Genomic DNA, 23209 nt, shown 5'->3' on the forward strand with positions numbered 1-23209 from the left:
CAAACACATTGATTTGAACATTTCTATAGAAAATATATGATTTTTCTATCATCTTTTTATTAAAATTATAGATACACAGATAAAATAGCGTCAATAATAAATTTCTGCTATTGAAGATTAATTTGTATGATGTCGTTTTAACAAGATTAATTGAAACATTAAAGGGATATCATTAATAAAGTTAGAAGAAGGCGTGTCGTCTATTATGACGTATATGTTTACGTTTCTTGAAGCAAGTGGCACAACATTTTTGTCGCACAATCGAGGAAACGTCGCACATACGTCCGTAAGTGGCACACATCGACAAAGGTATTATACTGTCGTTGCAATCTACAAACAGACATTTCTATCATTAGAGAACATTTTAACATTTAACATTTTTATAAGATTTCACTAAAATATAATGACCATCTTTATCGTTGTTGCAGTGTTTTCTATAGTAACATCGTTTGCTACCAATTGGCTTTTTCTCATAGTTACAATCACTAGATAATAAGTTTGTTATTTCATTGCGACACTCAATTTCTCTACTTTTGACTCCGTATTTTATAAGACAAGTCGCATTGCACGCTCCCCAATCTCCTGAAAAATACCGGTAAATCCGCTAAAATCTTACTCCATAAAGTGAAAAGTAATTGGTAAATGGTAATTACAAATATATTACATACAAGTATATACAGTACAGTACAGTACAGTACAGTACAGTACAGTACAGTACAGTACAGTACATACATAACAAGAATAATTTTGTAATAGTGATAAAGAAAAAAGTTGTTTGTATAACAATATGCGTGGCATAAAACTGATGGTCAAAGATGCATCTTGCTTTGATTGACCGATCGATCGCTGGAAAGAAGACAGAAAAAAGCATTATTAGTACGTACGATTAACACCTTACCGACGATCCATTTTCCCTCAAGACAATTCTCTACGCTGATAGGTTTGTCATCCAAATTACAATCTCCTGGATTCGAACAAGTGACTTTTCTGTTTCTTTTTCCGTAAGAACAATGACTCCATCTCGAAACAATCCACTTGGATTTGGTATTGTACATCGAATTGTTTGGATTTTCATCAAAGACATTGTCGAATTCAAGGATTTCTGGTTCTGGGGTGGTCAGAACATCGTCTAACGTAATACCATCGTTATCGTTCGAGCTAACATTGTAAAATGACGCGTCTTTGTTTTCTGTATAAACTATCAATGGTATTTCCGAGGATAGTTCTTCACATGGTGGTAAATTTTGACAAGGACTTATTTCCTCGGGTATTGTATTCTTGTCACAATCTTTGTCTGGTAAAATGATGTCAGATCGATCCTTTCCTGTACCCGATGACACGCACATGACTGATCTTTTACGCAAAGCACCTTTGCCGCAGGTCACAGGACACCCTTGCCATGGGCCTACCCACCATCTAGCAAAGGGATGTTGTTATATTAAAATATTTTCGGAATCGTTTTTCAGATAATTTCAGATATTCATACAGACAGACAGACAGACAGACAGACATACCTGGCAGGGCAAGGATTTGAATTACATTCGCGTAATTTTGCTTCGGGTTTAATCGTGGTATTACAAAAATGTTCTTCCACAGCGCCACTCTTTTTTTCCTGACAGAGAGCTTGAGACGTTTGCGTACCACCGCCACAAGTTACCGTGCATAACGACCAATCGGAAAATATCCAGATATATTCCGGGGCACGATCAGGTTCCTTTGGTACTGTGTACTCGTAACGCAGACCAAAGTTCCGATAGTGTCCTCTATAAATTAACTGAAACGATGCGATTTTATTGAATATATATGCTATAAGAATTCTCCATTGTGCCCATGGAAAAAACATAAAACTCGGTTATGATCTTGTACTCACGTAAATCGTAATGTCTTCTTTGATAGGGCCAGGTATCCTAATCTTTTCCCTGTCCCGTTCACGTTCATAGAGGGCCGGAGTTCCGGCAACTTCGTATTCTCCTGCCAGAGTGATCTGCCTGTCCAATTAGTATCCTGGCGTTAGACTTCAGTTCGAACAAATCTTTATCAGGTATCTATCTTTATCAGGTATCTATCTTTGTTTCTATTACCGTATGTATACTTACGTACCGTTTTCCATTAAGGAAGTACTTGTTAGACTTTGGTACTCCAATGCCAATATAGTTTTTACTATTTCCAATTTCTTCTATTTTGATATTACGTGATCCGTAAGGAATTACAATGACTTTCTTGTATCCTGAACCATCGTTCTTGTCGTAAATTCCATTAGTAGTTTCACACTGTGTGCCATCGCCGTGACAGATACCGCATCGGTCTTCCGTGGCATCAGAATCAACGATCCAATCGCAGCCGACTTTCTGATAATTGTATTAATAAACGTTAAAGGTTCTTAACTTATCCTGACCAAATATAAAGAAAGAAAATAATGAGTACTAACTCTACATATTCCTGCGATGCACATATCTCTGCTACCGACGTTACAGGGCGTACCATCAAGGGCAGCTTCACCCCAAGGAACAATCACGCTTTCCTCTATGTCAGTGCAATAAAGTTTACATGGTTCGGCTATAACAACAAAATGTTAATACAGAATAATAGATATTTCATTGTGTAGAAATGAAATGAATGAAAATGCCTTACTCTGATCAAAGTAAGGCAGCCAAGTGTAATTTTTTCCTTTATATTCTTTTCCATCATAATTACTACACTGGACTGCACGAAAACTGGGAGTTCCTTCGGAACAAGGCTCCGTGTTGCAAATTTTATATCGGCGTCTTTCACCGATGCAAAATTTGCCACCGTGCGCTGGTTCCGGGTGATCACATTTCCTTTCAATGATCGACACCCCAGCACCGCAACTTCTCGAACATTCGCTCCAGGAACCCCATTCGCCCCAACTGCCGTCAATTGGATGCGATCGATCGACGATCGGTACACATTTTTGATTTTGGCACCACTGAAAATAAATTCATTTGTTTTGTTAGTTAAAAGAAATATCAGATAAAATACAAATGCTTTACCATATGTTTTTCGCAATGAGTTCCAGGTGCAGCTGGATGTAACATGGTTGTACAGGAACCATCGACGATACACCATAATTTAGAACAAATCTAGATGAATAATGGATAGGTATATTGTATTACTTATGATATTAATTTGAATAATTATTCGTCAATTATAATACTACTTTCTTTTAAAGAAGAGCTCACGAATTGAATCAGTGTTGATTACGTTTTACCTCCTGCAGAGGAGAGCAGACCGATGCATCTCTGACGCCAAATTGAAGTCTACATTGGTGTTCAGCGTTATACATAGCTCCTGGTGGTAGTATCGGATAAGGATACTGAGTGGGTTGGACAGTAGGTTCATCTTCTAGGCATTCACCTTTTCCTTGACTAAAATCATTGTTTTCATTGTTTTTGGCAATTCTTCAAATTGGAATATCAACACAGAATTAATGCAATAGACAAATAGCTTATAAAAACAATAATATTATACTAATATACTTATATACCTATATCGTGAGCTAGCAAATTTGATATATACTCGTATGTAGATATTTTATTATTTGTAGTTAGATACTTACTCTAAAAAATTGGTAATATCTCTTCTGGAGCATCTCGACCAAGCGACACCAACAGTGTCCACTTCGAATGTGGGCGTCATGACGTGTAAAGTATCACCATCGCGTTTACTACAACCGATTTTTTCCGTGTCGTGGTACATTCCAAAGCTAAAAAAGCAGCGAAATTAACAATCTACTATGATTATAAATTCACTAATCTTTCCTTTTTTACTTGCGTCAAATAAATAAATTACATGCATAAGCATGCATTTTATTACTACTATTTATCGGGTTCATATTTTTCATCATTTTTCATCATTTTTCATCAGTATTAAACAAATTACTCATAGAACAAGATCTTCAGATAAATATAATAAAGCCGGGTCACACATTGGTTTAAGTTATGTTTAGTCGTTGTGTTAGAAATTCATGCAGGTGTTACATATTAAATAAGATTACATTTACGGGTTATTTGTACATATGAAGCATTTATGATTATTTAAAAAAAAAAAAAAGACAAAAAAAAAATGTACTGGCGGCACCGTTTGCTTAAAACAAAAAATGAATGAAACATTTGGCATTTATGTTGTTATGTTTTTTCCTACAGATATAATAGAATAAAAGTAGTAGTGTTAGTGATGTTGAAAGGATCATCGTCTTTGAATCGTCTCTGAATCGTCTTCGAATCGTCTCTGAATCGTCTCTGAATCGTCTTTGAATCGTCTTACTTATGTCCAAGTTCGTGAGTGATTGTGTGCGCGAGGGTGATACCGTTGTCCTCGTTGACGCTACAACTACGATCGGGTTGACACATGCCAGCCACGTGGGCCACTCCCAACGTACTGCAAGGTGTATTTGCTCTTGAGCATATGTCCTCTCTCGTCACGAGAATCGCGACGTCATGATGATTCGGGTGCGAATCGTCCCCTAGATTCAGTTTTTGTTGCCATTTGCAAAAATTGTAGAGGGTCTTGTCCGCGTTCACTGTGATGTCCGGCTAATAGATAGATAGATAGATAGATAGATAGATAGATAGATAGATAAACAAACAATTTTCAACATTATAGTTGAATTATCGTTGCATACCTCAGCTTCTTCATCCTCAACGAGAATGATTCTGACGACGACTATGTTAATAAAGTTGCCAATGGTAGGATCAAGATAGAGCGAGGAAACCATATTCATAATCGTCAGAAGATAAGTTTCAACGTTGCCGTCCTGATGGAAAGCCATCATCGTTGTATCTGCAACTACGAGTGCTTCAACGTGACGTGGTCTACTGATCGATCTCTTGGAACGTTGCCACCATTTCGTTGGATGATGCTTCTTTCGGCCTCGACCCTGAACTTGAACCAGACCAGGCTGCGTTTGCCACTCGAGACGAGTCTCCGTCAATCGTCTTGGTTCTGTCAGATTTTCATTAATCTTACAACAATTATCTACAACGAATTTGGATTTTTCCATTAAGATTTGATGGTATGATACATGCAGATATAGGATAAATCAAATTGATGTCCGTGTAAAGTTTCTTCTTAGAAGCACTTGGGTTAAATCGAAGCAATCATGTAAGCAATGTTTCTTTAAAATTCTAACGTAGCGTAACGGCAACGCTCGGGGGCTGGGCGGGGGGCGGGGGGGGGGGGGTAAATCTTCTTGATGAATGGCAGTTGTAACGAGCTATTTAACGTTGGCTTATATTAATCGAATGATCTTTTTCTTCGGTGTCCCGATAAAAGAAAATTTCGCGTTAATAGAGATGGTTTGGCGCGAGTGTTTGGCGCGAGAACCCTTACCGAATGGGGACGCTGATTTATGCAAATTGAACGATCCCCGAGACTGTAATTAAGATTTCATTTGACACTCGTGCGAAGCGACTTCTCTGACCAGACACCCCATCAAATAATAACCTTTAATAATTCGAGATATCATCCGAGAGTTATATGTGTTATTAATCTTGTTGAAAAACAATATTATTAAATAGCTGCTTTATATCTTATCTTGCAATTTGATGCAATTAAACGGCTAGTAGATAATATTCTTCTCTCACCGCGAGTGCCGCAGTTTCTCTCTTGTTTCTTCTTTTTTTTGCGCCGGCGTCTGGGTCCTCGAGCTGATGGCAAGCCGGCGCCAATTTCACGCCTTCGTTTCTCGGCAGCTCGCCGGAAAACGAGGTGAGGACGACCACCTTTGCCGTCGAGCACCTTTGACGGTACGTGGATCCAACTACTTCTACGTCTTCTCTCGTGTCTTTCCACCTTCTCTTGTACCTTTTCCACCTCTTCGGCGACTGGTTCCAGCCAGAACTCGCCATCCACACTGTGTAGTACACCCGCCTGAAACGCAAAACCAGCTCGATCTCGTCTTACCCGCAGATAACTTTCTCAATTTATTTGTCTTTTTGGAAAAAGGAATTTACTAAATAAATCATGCTATACATATTTTCTATAAGTTTTTACAGTCATTGTTTTTTAATTTAATTGTGTCAGGATCTAAGAATTGAAATAAAAGCAAAATGTCAACTGGGAAGGTAGAAAAATAGCAGACACTCGTTTGCTATTTTGCCGTCGTCGGGGGACCGTGAAAAATCACGGCGCCAATCTCTACGAAGGCCGTGAAAGGGACAGACCTTCTTCTTCTTCTTCTTCTTCTTCCTCTTCTTCTTCCTCTTCTTCTTCCTCTTCTTCTCCCCTTCAAAGGCCCAAGAAAATGACTCAGCTCTGTATGGGGCCAAACGACTTGTTCTTCTCACCTACCTCACCTCCTTCCTCTCTACCAAAGAAACCCATACTTTCTTTTTTTCGTCCTCAGCATCTCCTCCTTCCTTTCTTATCCTTCTCGACGAAGAATCTCGCCTTTCTTCGATTTCTTCGATTTCTTCGATTTCTTCGATCAACGCGACATACCTTATTCCTTTTATAAAGAAAATATTGTCATTAAAAGTTGATCGTTTATATTTTGCGTCACAAATTCTTCAGAGAATTTCGACTAATCATGAGCTGATTATCTTATTTAGGGTTAGGCACAGTAATGCGAGAATATATTTTATTTGTATGTTTTTAAGTTACTGTAATAATTTATCTTTACTCATAACTTGCAAGGATATAAGTATTTTTCTTTTTGCTGCGTTGTTTGAAGTAACAAGATTCGAGCATAGCTTGCTTCGTGAATAAATCACGAAGTAAAATCGCGAGATAAGGAACTATCTTACCAGCGTTGAATTTATATTCTTCGATAAGTAGAATTTGTTGCTGAAGTGGCGATACCACACGATCGAGAAGAGAAATAACAAAAATAACAAAACACGTAAAACGAGTACACCTATACTTGATGACGTTTACTTATTGGTGGTACACCCAATGCTACTAGACCATTCAATTTCTAACATTGTTAGGAGATATTAATAGAAGAACGAGTTAATATTATTACCCCGTAAACGAATGAAATTTCATTTATCATTTTCTATTTTATTGTTAGAGATTTGGAGAACATTAGGAAAGGTTGCTAAAGGTTGCTGAATAAAATATAATGCTTTACGATACGATGATGCGCCTTCGTGCGAGATATTTCTTTTCGAAGTAGAAGAGGAAAAAGAGGAAACGAAAACTACCTGAGGGCTATTGGAAGAAAGCAGGACGAAAGCAGGACGAAAGCAGGACGAAAGCAGGACGAAAGCAGTAGACTCTCAGGGATCTCGATGATGATAAATGCTTCCTGCGGAGAAACGTGATTTATGCCGTCATTAGAACGCTCGTCCCGGACCTCCAGCGTGTGGGTGGCGCATAATGATTGCTACCACGTACTTACATGCACCTATGTAACTTACTATCTAAAACACGTAGGTATATATGTATGTATGTATGTTCGTATCTTTTTCTTATATTCGAAAAAAGCTTTCGTGTAATCTATGATGATACGTCATGGTTCGTAAAGACGGACCTCATGCGAGACTTATTGATAGCTTATTATCTTGAACAATCGTGAGAAACAGTATTTTCGATTGTTATTTAAATCGCTACCAATTTTCCATAACAGTTCATAGTAGATCAACAGTTTATATCTATGAAAATCTTTCTATTTTTAGTAATAAATTTTCGAAACACTCAACAGACACTATTAGACATTATTAATATTTCTGTATAGGAGAAGAAAGCTTTATTTATTGTTCACCTTATTTAAGATTCATCGTCCAAGATGTTACACACAACTTGTTATTAAATCGTAATTTCATTGAAAGTAACAGAAGGCCCACCCAGGGTTACTTCGATCCAAGGAAAGAGATATGCATTAATTAAAGGAGGTAGCAGGAGACTGGTCTCTCGATTAGCTATTAACACTAATTATATGTTTAAACGTTCGCGGCCAGGTTGAGTTAAAGTTGGTTAAGCGTTCTCCCGGGAGGAGATAACCTGTTCCCCTACTTGCGATCTCACTCAATCGAATCAGCGGACCGCGTGAAAAACGTGTATTCACGCCTCCTAACCTTTCGCTACCGTTCGAATGTCCTGCCTCTCCCTATCCTTTAAATCTAACCAATCGAATTTCTATTTTCCATCCGAACGAGCGAGCGAGCGAGCAAACGCGAATCAACCTTCGATAGTAGGTCGATATATCTACTTTACTTACTTATTAATCAAAGCAAACAATCGGTGAAAAGTCGAATCAAATTTTGATAATCGTAAAGTTTCATTGGGGAACTCACGCAAACAAAAATAGCGGTAAGAGAGAGAGAGAGAGAGAGAGAGAGAGAGAGGAAGCAATCTTCAGTAACGATCGTTTAAGTAATGATAGACCGTCCGGTGCTATTTATGAAATTACTTTCATTTTTTTCTTAATATTTTATTAAATAAACGGTCGATAATGATGACTTTGTAAGATATATATTATAGCATATTATAAGTCGCTGATTATGGGAACGTAAAATTGTCTTTAGTAAAATGAACAAGAGACAGCTAGAGACTTAAATTAGGAATCATTATAGGAAAGGGGGATGATGATCATTGTTAGATTCAATTGTAATTCAGTATTAGGCGACACGAGGAATTTCTGGTCTCACCACCATGGGATGAGATTAACCCATGGGATATTGCAATTAACGTTGTATGTTGCAAATTATCGAACATTATGTATTGCTGCCAATTATATGTGGCTTCCTGTGCTTTTGCTCCTCTTCGCAAATACATAAACCTGACACGATGTAGATACGTTTCTACATATCTATGTATATACAGTGGCGTACAAAACTTTTGGGTTAGCGTATTTTTTGTTCATTGCGTGAAACGACGAATTTTCTCGGTGTGCACAAAAGGCAATTGGAATGAGTTTGAATTATTCGAAAGTACGTAAGACATTTGACAAGTATTCGACCGATGTAATGCAAGATATCAAGTTTTTCTACTTGTTTTTAAGACAAAAATACGCTGACCCAAAACTTTTGCGCGCCACTGTACACATATGGATATTCCCTACAAAGACATAGACGATACTATATGGAGTCTATTCGTAGCCTATTTTGAATGGTGCCATTTAGAACGATTACTTCATTAACTTGCTTCGTGAATACGAATTCGTAATTTTCAAAACTGTGTCGTTTTACTACCCGCGCTGTTCATGATTATTCGATGCAAGCCTAGAGTAGAGTAGAGTTTAGATGTTAAACGTATAAACGTAACCCAAGGGCGCCAATATTAGTAACCAACAAATTACAATAGTATTAATAAATACTTTCTCGATCCAACACGTCAATTTGCACATTTTCTTTGCTAAGTTTATTATTAAAAAAGTATACGAAACAATAAGTATGTCTACTTTTCGGATGATATCGTTAACAGGAAGTAAGCCTTCGAAACACACTTTGAACGAAACTATTTTTCATCTCAGAATAGCATGTCACGTTCCGCATACTTTACTTAGCTGTTCGATAAAGGTCAACTATTTTCCTTCAGCGGCCTCGTCTTGCATAAAATAATAATCTTTTCGTCAGACCGTTTTCTTACTTTACTCTCTCTCTCTCTCTCTCTCTAGTTTTCTTTTCTTACTTTTATTTCTTTGAACAAACAGCTCGTTTTTCTTTCCTCGCTGAAAAATCCGTCGATGATTAATAAAACGATACGCGTTCGAGATAAGATATTAAATACAAAGAAATGTTTTCTCGACAATTAAAGAATAACATTTATCTCTGTCTCTTTCTAGCATATTACTAGCATTCGTCAATTGTTCTTTTAATTACATCCAAAGATCAAAAAGTACACTCATATTTTGACGAGACCTTAGACTAGCAAAAAACGTATAATTATACGAACTTTTTAATATTCTCATTTTCCTTTTATTCATTCTAATATCCATAAACGTTTTCTCTCTTGATTGTCCCTTTTTGATCTCCTTATTTCTCGTTTGACTTTAATTAACATTGCCCTTTTGACCTGTAATGAATCTCAAATCTCGTTATTCCAATTTTAGCATTCACAGTTCGATGAGCGATCGACAAATTGTGATAAATCGTTCCACTTCTTCCTCGATTTGCATTCTTTTCTATTTCTTTTTTTATGGCAATTCATTATAAAATATGTAATATGCAATGAATAAGTGGCTTTTGCCGACATTTTACGGTATAACGAAATAGTTAATGGACCATTTGAATATTCTACTCGATCGAACGATGTGGATGATGCTGCGAACGATGCTTCTTCCAGATCAATATTACATTTATTCATTTCTTCATTACGTTCATATTATATTGTGCAATATTATTTAGTATTAATAATTATAGAAAATAATATCAGAATATAAGTTATGTCGTTAAAATAAATGAGAAATACAGTAAGAGTACTGTAAAGTACTTGCAAGAGTATTTGTACTTTGTCCTAATATATAATGCACGTAATATTCATTATGAATGAAATTGCAACTTTGAAAAAATTCATTACTAACTGTTAGGGTCTCTAGTATATTATCTAATAGCTCATTGTTTATTGGATGATAACATGTGACATCTTTAGAACGTTAAATACAAAGCTGTCTTCTTACCTTCAATACTTATATAGTCATACATTTATGCATCAAATAAAATACATATATAATAGATGTGTATCGACATCATAAATAATTATATGAGCAAACGATAGACCAAGTCTTGTATGTATTTACTTGTATATGCGCGTGTAGAGATATAGGTTGACACATACAAGAAGAGACGAATACAAGAACTACGAGGAGGCGACTAGGTGTGCCGTCATAAATCTGCCAAGTTGCGGCAAATTAAATCATTATCTGGAAGCTACGAGAGCAAATTCAATTGATGCATGCTCCGAGGCTCCACCTCCATTCTCTTTCTCCGCGATCAAATTATTCTTACTTCTTATTATATTATATTTTTTTTCATTTTTTATATCATTTCTCAGGGATGCCCAAATTCTCTCGATTCTATAGTCGTGATACGCATTAATCATAATCAGGGTTATAATATCTCTTATCTATTAGAAAGAAATGATCAAACTTACCAGACCATCGCAAGCAGACAAAGCAACACGAGAATTCGGATGGTTACGGATGAATCCACGATAATGGCACTTGGTTGAACGGTTTTTTGCCGGTGCCCGAATATGGTAATCGCGTTTGTGTCTCTCGACGATGATACTCGATCCGATGAAGTCCTCGACAGCTGTCAATTCGATATGATACTCTTTGCCGGCTACCGTCAACCGATAATGTACTTCAGATCCGTTCTCGTCGTGATGATGACTCACGTTATGCGAGACTAACTCGCCTTTATGGCTAACCTTACGGGGTATCACGATCTCGTGATCATAAAGATGATTTTCTAGCGTGTACAATCCTGAAAATAGAAACATTCCAAAAGATATCTGTTAGAAAAAAAGAAATAACTATAATAAGAATATTGGTCATAAATATAAATAAAGTCAGTCGAATAGACTTTTATCGTACTTGTATCATATCGTATCAAAGTGTTATTCCCCGTCTTGGGAATCCAAGATTTCTTGCTTGATACGTTGGTGTGCGTTTGTCCAGTGGCACGTAAGAACGTGGGTAGTAAAACGGTCTGATTATAACATTATTTTGAAGCAAGTGGACTCGTAAACGCCATGGTGAAGCGTGTAAATAGGAGAAAGAGGAAATGTTCAGAGAACTAGGAAATAAGGGAATATAACTTGGTCCTGTCTCCATTCAATACTACAAGCAATTTCTTCATTTATTTATGTATTCGATAAAATAGTCAGTATTGCTGCGATAATAGTGCAATAACTTACGAACGAAAGATTTTTAAGTTTATAAAAGACGTAAATGACACATAGCTTGAATAATTGTTCCAAATAAATGGCCTATTGGGCAAAACAATAACTTAATCAATCAATCAATCAAAATAAAAAGCGATGAAGTTGACCATGCTGTAGTATAAGACTTCTCAGAAATGAGAGAGAGTTAGGTTAGTTGGTCGTAACAAAATAGATTAGAAGGGTTGGAATAGCTTTAGGTTCAATTAATGGGAGGCGTTCTGTGCTCCGTTCTGTGCTCTTCGACTTCACGAGCAAGATTTTCTCGTGATATATATATATATATATATATATACGAGTACGTAGAGAGTGCGAATATACGAATGTAAGTATAGTATTTACTGACGTTACATACACGCGTATGTTCCCCCCGCGTGATGGATGAAACGGTAAGGATTTATGTGGATGTTTTCCGACGCCCGTCCGCGTGTATGTCCGCGTGTATGTCCGCGTGTATGCTTGTCGGACGAGAATTCTAAACTCATTTGTCAATGGTCGCACATGCTGTGGACAACCAAGAGACATGTTCCGCACAAATATTTATTTTTATTTTCTACATTTGTCTACATAAGTATGAATGTTCGAATCGAAAAGTTAAAGATCCTCAGCATCGAATAGGCGTGTGTACACGCAATAGCAAAGATAGGTACTTGACATTTTTGTAAAAGTTTTGTTTGATCGATCTTTCCTCCATCGACTATTGTCGACGGTGATCTAACACTTAAATGGATAATTGCGTTTAAGTATCCATTTGCAAAGTAGACAAGAAAAGACAAAGAGGAAGAGAAATACGAAGAGAAATACGAAGAGAAATACGAAGAGAAATACGAAGAGAAATAGGAAGAGAAATAGGAGAATGCGTTCGCAGTTCAGCTGGCGCAATATGTCTTCATGTAAGAATCGTCTGACAGTCGACGTCCTTGCGGATTCATCTGCATGACCGCCGCATATCGCACTTCAGTGACCGAGCCAATGATTTTATCTACGTCAACACGTCTACGGTTGTCTCGATTATTATTACGTCATATGAGACCACTCTGATTTCTATACGCTCAAAAAGTTTCAATATAGAGAAATAGAGAAGCATTGCTTTGAAGAAGAGTTTACATGATGTTTTTCTGAAAGTCGGAAACCGAGGAGATCAGGATCAATCTTCGTGCTTTTTACGCATAGTAAAATGCGTCTCAAAAATCGTGTGTTAACTTTATATAAATAAAAGTTATTTTATACATTTGAAAATTGCTTAAATATAAATGAGAGTAAACGAGTCGTAAGTTACATGCAATTATCTTGTTGTATTTGATTTAAAAAGTAACAATTTTCTACACTTATGCATAAATATACGGAGTAAAAATGTCAGTAGATTTATAACTGTTACATCAGAACCAATGGAAAATGTTAACAGTTTCCTTCAAGCCCTGGAAAAAGCAAGATGGGGAGAGATAGAGATAGAGAGAGAGAGAGAGAGAGGAATAAGTTTTTGTAGTACAAACCAAGTATGCGCATGGTACGAGACTAACATAAGAGTAAAAGGAAAGAATAACCTACACGTATATTGTATATATATATATATATATATATATAGGTACATGTTCATAGCTCGCTCGGTGAACGGCGTAATCATCATTATACCATTATCATTAAAGACGGAAAAATGGCGGTACGACCAATCAGCGCAACTCTCTTAGAGTGGATAGGGTTAAACGCAGGTGGGGACTAGGATAGAAACGTGGACCTCCCATTAGATACGTTGATGTATTATGCAGTATCCACATTATAGTACTATACGCAGTATGTTTTGAATCGTTGTGTTATCTTGCACGAAAACTAAATTATCTTTACCATTGGATTTTGTCCATTTTCAAAAGAAGATTACATTTGAAAATATCGATATAAATCCTCTGATTAATTATTATTTGTACGTAATAATATAATACAATTTTTAACATTTTTTTCTAGTCGAATCTAAATTTATGGAAAGTTGAAATGTGCATTTAATCGTGTTTAACATTTTCTTATTTTTCATCTTTCTTAATCCCTTTAGTATAATCCATTTGATGTGTCGTTCGATTAATCGAGCAAATAATTAATAATACGCCGTAGCGTATCTCGATCCGATTATGCACGACTCATAAGCGTTAAGAATTATTAATTCATTAAAATGTCGTTTCTCAAATGAAACTTGTGTTTTCAAATATATTCACACAAGCACGATGGTATTTTATTGAAGAATTTGTAAGAAACTTTTCAACGATATATATTTTCTGCAAATAGAACTTATGTTAGACGGAAAGAAAAAGATTACGATGTTTTTTTTTTTTCGAAGACACTAAGTAGTTGAACATTAAGTTCTTCTCACCTATGTTATAAGTATTCCAATATTATCGATATAAATTGATCAGAAAAGCTCGAGGTCTCGAAAGGAAACGACAAACGCAGCGCCGATAAGCGAAATTTCATCTTATATATTTTACATTATAGATATTTAATGGAAAAGAAAAAAATAAGGAAGAGCAAACTCGTTTGCGATTTCCCATCTGGATTCCAGTCTCCGAGACAAAACCGGAGTTAATCTCAAGGAGACGCGCCAAAGTCGTCGACAACATTCCAAATTATTAGGCATCGAGAGTGATTCTTTATCTTTGATAGCTGATGTGTTACGGTAGAAACAAGTTTTCCTTTACGATGATTCACTTGAGCTTATCTTTCGCTAAAGATTATCGACTGATCCAGAAGAAGCGCGTAATATTAGCATATTTCTTGGTTTATCATATTCATTAAATCAACTGTACCGATAGTCGTGGAAATGAATATACGTGTGCTGTTTCCAATTATTATCCTTTATTTAAGGATCAATGATTTTATGCGATAGTTTTACATTTTTTCAGTACTACGGATGTTATATTGGTCAATAAGTCGTAATAACCGGCACATAATAAAATGATGAACAATGAATAATCTAAAATATAAGAATATTAAGTATAAGTAGTTTGCAATATCCGTCAAAAGATATCGGCTTTCGACTTTTGACTTTTGAAAGAAAACGAGAGTAGGCGATTCGACACAATCCCGGCACTATATTAACAAAATGGAGCTCTCGTTTCTTCTTCGTTAATACGAAGACACGAGACAGATGGTCTTTAATGAAATAAACCGACCGGCAAGCTTTTCAAACGCGACTGTGTTTAATGCGATGCTTCTCACATTTTCTACCGACAGATTCTCTTCAATAAGCTACGAAATAATTATCCAAACTTAGGGGTTAGCATGGGAAGAAAGAGATGGAATTCATCGGATCCAATCGGATCGATTTGATTGGAGAGGGCAGACGACAGGATGAAGAAGGCTTGCGTGGGTTAAATCGCAGGTAATCGGAGCCCACGCTAGGATCCACACGAGAGTGATCCTTTTCGAAAGATATCGTGCAAAATCCTTCCAGCAAGTTAAACACATTTCTATTTCTGTCCAACGATCAGAGAGGGAGAGAGAGAGAGAGAGAAAGATCTCTTCATATTTATCCAATTATATTACTTTCTCCCTAGTTTTTGTTCTAATAAATGTTCGATATCTTAAGTAATAGAAATAGATGGAACATCTATTCTTCAATAGAAGTGGTAGTTGTCTTTGTGAATAAAGAGACATCGTAACTCGTTGACTCGAGGGAAATCGTGAAATCCTTTATTACGCTGTCGAGGGGAACACGTTGTGGCAGGTAGTTTTACAGTTCGATAAGTGACGGCTGGAATCGCGTCGGCAAAGAAAGAAAAGAGAGAGAGAGAGAGAGAGAGAGAGAGAGAGAGAGGGAGAGAGAGAAGGACAAAGAAAGAAGCGAACTAGGAAATATCCCACGTGCCGATACTCTTCGTTCCTACCTCTTTTCCCGTAGGGAACTTACATTAGAGACTTTAGGATTTACAACTTCCTTTAGAGAACTCGTGTAAACGCATTACTTTGACTTGGAAAAGAGAGAATAAGAGAGAGAAAGAGAGAGTCAAGTAAACCAACCATTTTTCTACACTTTCAAAATCAATACTAAAGTAAATACTACAATCGACGATTATAAATTGTAAATGCAAATTTATGTATTATTCCTATATTTCCATATGTACCATTTGGATATCCATCCGTTAGAGATTTGTTAAAACTGGAATAATATTTTACATTTTGTATTAGCTACTCAATTACTTGGAATATTTGGAGTAACGGGATTGTTGAATATAATTTGATTAATATCTTATGACTTAAAATAAAATCAGATACTCGAGTAATCCGCGTTACCAAGTAATTGGCCTACTTTACCTATCAAATCCATTAGAAAGATTTTGAAGGATCTTAACTATATCTAACATTAAAAGTTCTTCTTCTTCTTCTTCTTCTTCTTCTTCTTCTTCTTCCCATAACCGAGAGAACTATCTCAAAGTTATCTTAACACATGAAACGTTACGAAGATAAAAGCTCATGTAACACGATGGATTACGTCCAGTATGTTTTCTACGCTTTCAACCTGATACCTCTTACTCGTTTATATTACTCGTGATTTATGAGCAGGTGAAAAGATAAATGCTTACTTCGATACATGCGACGAGATGCGACAATTAGGAGGCCACTTTTTCATCAAATAATCAATACAGTTAATCCTCCTCTCTCAGATAAGTTTATCTATTATTTATTTATTAATTTGAAATGAGATTAAACGTTGACAGATCGTTGAGCGATAATAAAAAATACCTACTGCGTCCAATGAATATTTTTCTTTCTATAAGACAAGTCTAATTGTACATATAATTGAGGACAAACCAAATATTATTTGCATTAGAAAAAATAATCGTTAATAAGTAATCGTTAATAAGTATATGGAGTGGCAAGATTCAGTCGCGTAGGATTCATTGATAGCGTTTGCCCACGCGGTTTAAGTCGCACACAAGTCGGTAGTACAAGTCGCACTTACGTTTACGCCTTTTTTTTTCATTTTTTATTCTTTTTCTTTTACTTGTTGTATTTCGAATGAACACGAAGCACCTACGCCAAACGATGCGTGCACTAGCAGTGCCGAGGCTGGATTCTGCTACAAAACATTGCTACGCTGCTGTATTTCTTTGGCGCCACGTCACATTTTCATTTCTAATGAAATATACAAGTATAAAAGAACATTCAAATCTCAATTGAAATATATATTATAATAAAACAAAAAACAAAAAAAAGAAAGAAGACAAAAAATCGACCTAGCGTCGTACCTAGCGTCGTACCTAGCGTCGTACCTAGCGTCGTACCTAGCGTCGTACCTAGCGTCGTACTTGCTTCGCTTTGCGAATCGTTATCATTTTGTACGATCAAAATAATAATAGTAATTGAATTTATTTTCCAATTCATTTGATTCGTTTGTCGTCATCGAAAGTACTTTGAATGTACTTTCAATCGAAATGACATATTAACATCGAGATAACGCATGTGTACTTCTGTAGGTATCGATTCTGCCTTTGAAATTTGCGCTATCGGCAATTTCTTGGCGGCACGAATGGCCGCGTAAAAGATGAGAGAGAAAGAGAGACTCGAAAGTTATGCCGATTTGCTGCTGCCGGCGAGAAAACGTCCATGGTGGTCCAGACCATATCTGAATCTCGATATATTGCGATAAGATCAGCAAAATCTCGTGGAGGTATCAAACGATTCGTAAATTCTCTGCCGCTACCGCTGCTACAGGCTATTCCTTCTCTCGATCACGATATTGTCTTTTTTTTCCTAACATTTCGACTCAACTTTTGTTCTATTCGATTATATAACTAAAAGAGTATATAATAATTGTGTTTGGCTTACCTCTTACGTTCAAATGTTCTCGTCGCAAACTTTCCGAAGTTGTACGAGCGATCAAGATGAACATTTGCAATATGAAAAGACGTCTCATTGTTAACGATCTTTTCAAAGATTTTTCGCTTCGCATTTTTTCTATTTTCTCACGATTCCGAATGTGCATTCTGAAAATCATGGAAAAATTGTGCATTAGTACAACGAAATCAGAAAAATGATTGTGAAACAATTGTCAAATAGTTTTGTAAATATAATACAATCGTAATTAGAATTATACATAATAGAAAAGAAAAATGTAAAGGCAAAAGAGAGAGAGAGACAATGCGAATTACATATACATAAGATAAAATCAATATAGCAGGTATTGAACCTAGGTGAAATGACAAAAAAAGATCGCCTATTAACCAGGCGACTGAGAAGAGAGATCGAATTTTAATAAGACACGCTATTATGACACGCCTTTGAGAAAACGCAAGGTTCCCGAGCACGTATGGAAAAACGCTTTCCCCTATTGGTCCGCGCGCATAATAACACGTGTTCCTCGTACACGGGCCATTAAACATGGGGAACACGTTGCATCTATTGGTCCATTGTGTCATTTCAGACTGCCTCCTTGCTCTCCTTGCCACCACTTTTTCCTTTCACGATCTTCTAATAAGATTGGAATAGTACTATACGTTCTACTCGTGCATTATGCGTATTAGAAAATTAAGGAATAAAAGAAAGAAGGAAAGTGTTTACGTAACTAAGAAAATAGAGAAGGAAAATAAAAGAAAATGAAAATAATTCAATTGTATTGAAGTAACAACAAAGAAATAAGAATGTGAGTTTAGGAATCATAGGAGTTTCGGTTGCGTTAAGCTAAAAAAAAATGGTTAGAAAAATCGATCCGCATTAAAAAATCATTGTAATTGCACTGGTAGTTAAAAAAATGTACAAAAATTGAACAGGGTCTTTAGAACGTATTCACATACCTTTCTCTTCCTTTCGCTCTCGCTCTTTGAAAGTATCGAACTGTAGGATCGAACTGTAGGATCGAACTGTAAGATCGAACTGTAGGATCGAACTGTAGGATCGAACTGTAGGATCGCAAACGATCGATTCTCCAATCCTTGACGCAATTAATTTAACAGTGAGAGGGGCAGGAAACACGCTTTGATGAACGCCGTAACGCGTAGGCATACCTGTGCACGAGGATAAATGAAATACTTTGAGGAAATAGTTGGAGTAAGCGAGAGAGGGAAAGAGAGAGAAAGCGGATGTTGTAGGTACCCATTCCGAATTTGGTCGAACGAGATTTACTCCTACGAGATCCCCCGATGTTTCTTTTTTTTTCTTTTTTTTCTTTTTTTTTCTTAGAGTTTAGGTAGAAGCTATTAATATGACGCATTACTGCTTCGATTCTCATTCGATAAGACTACGTAGGTGGGCGGCCTTCCTTTGATCTTTCTTCATTTGGACACTCTTGACCCTCGACTTTCGTAAAACCAATGTGCTACTTTATCGATCATTTCTTCTCGACTAACGTAATCACTTCGAGAGCTAATTATAATCATTTTCATTTCAGGTTTATATAGGTAGTAATAACAATGTATGAAATGAATACTTAAAACCAAATATCTTATAATTATTTTTAAAGAATTTTGTAGGATCCTATCTCAACTAAGACTAGAAACAAAAAATGTGATTTTAATTGTAATTATTAGATTAATTATCTGGAACATAGTAAGATAATTATTTGAATAATACCTACGAGCAATCATTTCCTTATAATAATTAGCCAATTATTTTCTTATTTATTATTAAGTATAATAAGATCACATGTCGGTGTTTGCTTTTTAAAAATAAAACCATGATTATAGATTGAACGATGGTCGATAAAAAAAAAGATACTAAAAGAAGAACAAGAATTGGACTACTCACGTCGCTCTTGGCAATGTAAATGAAATCATCCAGATTCTCGTTCGTAGAGTAAGGGGTGTTATTATATTTGTGCGAGTATGCGCCTGCGAATCGCGGATGACTTGCAAGATACGCGTGTATGACATCAGGAACATCCGTGTATTCATTCAAATCGATTCAATAGAGACTTCTTTCTTATTTAAACATACGAGCACACAACATTTGGAAAATACGTAATATGATTACGTACTATGATCAAAAAGTATTTAATAGTCAAGTTTATTATTTTGTTTTATTGAAAATAATCTCAGCAATAATAATTACAAAGATACGGATCCCCTTGTGAAATCAATTTTTCATTATTACGATTATTCAAATGATAGTTGAATAATCGTAATAAAATTGCTAAAAAAGGTTTCCCTGTATATAAGAATTTAGAAGCTTTGCATTGAAAGTAATTTATAGCGGGAGCAGGGGTCCAATCGAAAAATTTACTATATTCTAACTTTCTATATTGTGTGTGTGTGTGCAATATTTATTCATACTGAAAGTAAATTCAGCGAGTCACCGTATATCAAAGTATTTTTATTTTCGTGAGAAAGTCTGGTTGTATCTTGAAAAAGGATAAAGGTAGTCGGATCGAGGCAAGTTCGTAAAGGACATCGTCGTCGTCTACAAAGAGCCGAGAATATCCGGCACGATATTCGCTTTGAGAAGGAAAACTGGCGCAATAAAGTGTCGATCGTGGACACCACGCGAGTATCGAAGGGAACCTTTGAGTTGTTCTTGTTGTCGAGTAAATATTTATGCATGATTTATGCTACCATTGCAGCTGAGATTGCGTACTTACTATACACGAATATACTCTTTATCAACTATCAGGTTGACAAGGTACCCTATACTCACTTCATTGTTTCTTTCTTTCTCTTTATCTTTTTATTTCTTTATTTCTATTTGTTATTCTCTATCTCTTCGTTAGGCCACTCTCTCTCTCTCTCTCTCTCTCTCTCTCCTTCTTTTTTTATCCTTGACTGAAAATGATGGATCGAAATGGAACGAAGGGTCATTTACATTTTCGAATTAATCATGATCAGCCATTCGCATCATTCGATCTCGAAATGTCGCGATATTAGTTGACGGAGGAGGGGTTTTATTATTTCATTGCTTTAATAAAGGTATGTGTTAGAAGGAGTTTAAGTAAAGAAATGGTTTGGTCTAAAGAAAAATTACAAATTAGTAATAAATTGTATTGAAATGCTGCTTGCTCGTGTATTGTGCTCGTGTAATGTCATTAAGTTAACGATAATTTAAGCGTGGCGAATGTTCGAACGTTTTACGACAATCCTTCGTTCCCCTAACGATATAATAATCACGCGTTTTCATCCCCTTCGCAAGTCGACGTTTCATTTAATCCGATCGGCCGTATTTAGGTTGCACCATTTTTCAAAATCTATCTGTCTATCGATTAATCCTTCCAGTTATCAATTTCTCGTTAAGATCCTACTCGGATTTGTAATTATACAATTCTTCGTTTCATCCTGCCATACAACTTTTTATTCCATCTCAATTTCATTGAATTTTAGAAAAATCTTATGGGGATAAAAAAATAGTTGTGAATGTAATCGCGGAAGGGTTAAGCTACATCGCCGAAATAGCTCAGTTGGGAGAGCGTTAGACTGAAGATCTAAATGTCCCCGGTTCAATCCCGGGTTTCGGCAGGAATTTAATTTTTTTTATTTCCTACTATTTTATCTAATTGTTTATTTATATGGACATATAATAATAATAATAATAATAAAAAACAATGATATAAATAAAATAAATAAAAAAAAAATATAAAATAAATAATATTATTTTTGCTTATGATGTTTGAAAGTTAGTCCGATCCCATCGCCGAAATAGCTCAGTTGGGAGAGCGTTAGACTGAAGATCTAAATGTCCCCGGTTCAATCCCGGGTTTCGGCAGGAATTTACTTTTTTTTTTTTTCACTAGTTTCTCCACAAGACCTACAGCAATCAATGACTACGATAGAAAGTTTTAAAAAGCTATGGATAATAAATGGAAGAGTATTGAAATTTCACGATTCAATTTTGACAAATCCAATAATTAATTCTTGATGGAGATATTTTTGATTAATTATCTATTCAACCCAAATGTATTTGTGCTATGCTAACGTTACAATTGGAGTTGTTATTGCCCGTCCCGTCGGATACTCTTGGATACTTGATAAAAGATATCCTAATAAATCAAAAATATCAGGATATATTTTATTCAAGTACTCTACTTTAAAAATCAAAAACGTAAATTGAACGCTATAATTGATGATAATAAATGCAATATAAGTATGCTTGTAAATCTATCAGATTTGCATTTTTGTGTTTGTTCGTCCAGGAGGTATCTTTCCGAGTATCTGAGTACCCTGCAGGTCAGGTAGGACTCGTGTAATATTTAATATTTCGAGATAGAACCGGATACTTGGGCGTTATACACGCCCTTTTCGTACGCCTTAAGTATGGTACACCTGACATGTAATGTTGCATTATTTTAAATAAAGACAATGACTATAACGATGAAAGTGCATCAATATGTGCGTGCATTCGAAATCGAAACGTTTTTCATATTTTCCTAACTGTTTGGAAAAGTACACAAACCTGTTATCGGAACTTTTTTCAAACTCAATTTACAGGTGTATATACTTTTACTTCTCAAATATTATTCATAAAGAAAAATCGCGTTTGAAAGATATTAAAGATACAATTGGAAGAATCCAATCCATGTTCGTTGGGATTCAAACTAACAGGGTAAACGAAAATATCGATCGGCGGTGGTCGATTACACGTAGGCGATTAAAAGGTCCAACGTTTTAATCGAAACGAAGTAGCGCGGAATAATAACGGGTTTTAAACTGGGCTCACCTTGTACCTGTGAGTCGGCACTACGTTTGATTTACGACCGACGAAAGTGTCAACCGTGTCTGCGTGTCGTTTGTTCGATTTCGACGATGACGACGACGACGACGACGACGACGCGACGACAATTTAGAAAAAAGAAAAATGGAGAGAATATAATATAGTTAGCGTGTGTGGATATATATATCATTCCAATGAGTAATAATGAGCTATAATAGGAAATATACAAACTATCATATTATTGGAAATTCTACTCACCCTGAGATCGTAAAGGTATGAGATCGGTGAGGACAGCTGATCCAATGTTAACCACGTGGTATGGGATTTGAGAGTTTGTGCGAGCGCAAAACAAGGGGGTTCGAAAAATACTGCAGCACAACTCTAAACACGAATATACTATGCCCCCTGTTCTTGTCTTATAAATTATATTTTCAAGTATTATTTGTTGTTCCTTTCTTCTTCTTCTTCTTCTTCCTCGGAATCAGTCCTTTCGAATCCTCCTCCTCCTCGAGCCCTGGAAGTTCGACAAAGAAAGAGGTTAAGGGCTCGTCGTGGATTGTCGCTTTTCGGCGACATCGAGAGTCCAAAGAAAATATCTCCGAGGACAACCGCGGACGTGTTGGTTACGTGTTGGTTACTCGCCGGTTACTCGCCGGTTACTCGCCGGTTACTCGCCGGTTACTCGCCGGTTACACGCCGGGTTAGTCGTCGCCGGTTACTCGCCGCCACGGTCGCCGTCACAACACTA

At 36.3% G+C, this 23209-nt stretch overlaps 1 protein-coding gene and 2 non-coding genes across 6 annotated transcripts; 2 read left to right on the top strand and 1 right to left on the bottom strand.

Annotated features, from left to right (window-relative positions):
• Window positions 1-8: 8 nt before the first annotated feature.
• LOC107072115 (A disintegrin and metalloproteinase with thrombospondin motifs 7) lies at window positions 9-23203 on the bottom strand. Of its 4 annotated transcripts, none has more exons than XM_015331781.2 (18): window positions 22720-23201; window positions 18624-18833; window positions 17659-17816; window positions 11053-11387; window positions 5604-5889; window positions 4643-4962; window positions 4285-4553; window positions 3578-3724; window positions 3230-3386; window positions 3012-3101; window positions 2632-2947; window positions 2429-2556; window positions 2101-2348; window positions 1871-1988; window positions 1515-1774; window positions 899-1416; window positions 409-582; window positions 9-330 (listed from the first exon to the last, which is right to left on the bottom strand). In XM_015331781.2, the coding sequence occupies exons 3-18, from the start codon at window positions 17813-17815 to the stop codon at window positions 182-184; spliced, it is 3672 nt and encodes a 1223-aa protein (XP_015187267.1). In that variant the 5' UTR covers window position 17816; window positions 18624-18833; window positions 22720-23201; the 3' UTR covers window positions 9-181. The 4 variants fall into 4 exon arrangements, with proteins under 4 accessions (XP_015187267.1, XP_089031621.1, XP_015187265.1 ...); XM_089175495.1 differs by lacking the exon at window positions 22720-23201 and adding an exon at window positions 18922-19111; XM_015331779.2 differs by lacking the exon at window positions 18624-18833.
• TRNAF-GAA (transfer RNA phenylalanine (anticodon GAA)) lies at window positions 21197-21269 on the top strand. The gene has a single exon. It is a non-coding gene; the product is annotated as a tRNA-Phe (tRNA).
• Window positions 21444-21516, top strand: TRNAF-GAA (transfer RNA phenylalanine (anticodon GAA)). The gene has a single exon. It is a non-coding gene; the product is annotated as a tRNA-Phe (tRNA).
• Window positions 23204-23209: the final 6 nt, after the last annotated feature.

Source organism: Polistes dominula, unplaced genomic scaffold (assembly GCF_049000335.1).
Source record: "Polistes dominula isolate Pdom_NZ unplaced genomic scaffold, Pdom_raw_medaka contig_17, whole genome shotgun sequence".
Taxonomy (NCBI): Eukaryota; Metazoa; Arthropoda; class Insecta; order Hymenoptera; family Vespidae; genus Polistes; species Polistes dominula.

What these genes read in the sequence shown, in the direction of transcription:
- LOC107072115 (XM_015331779.2), bottom strand. Translation starts at nt 17,815, where the DNA reads ATGCACATTCGGAATCGTGAGAAAATAGAAAAAATGCGAAGCGAAAAA. An exon ending in TACTTCCTTAATGGAAAACG is followed by an intron (nt 1,989 to 2,100) that starts GTACGTAAGTAT and finishes CTAATTGGACAG; the next exon opens with GCAGATCACTCTGGCAGGAG. An exon ending in AAGAAGACATTACGATTTAC is followed by an intron (nt 1,775 to 1,870) that starts GTGAGTACAAGA and finishes GCATCGTTTCAG; the next exon opens with TTAATTTATAGAGGACACTA.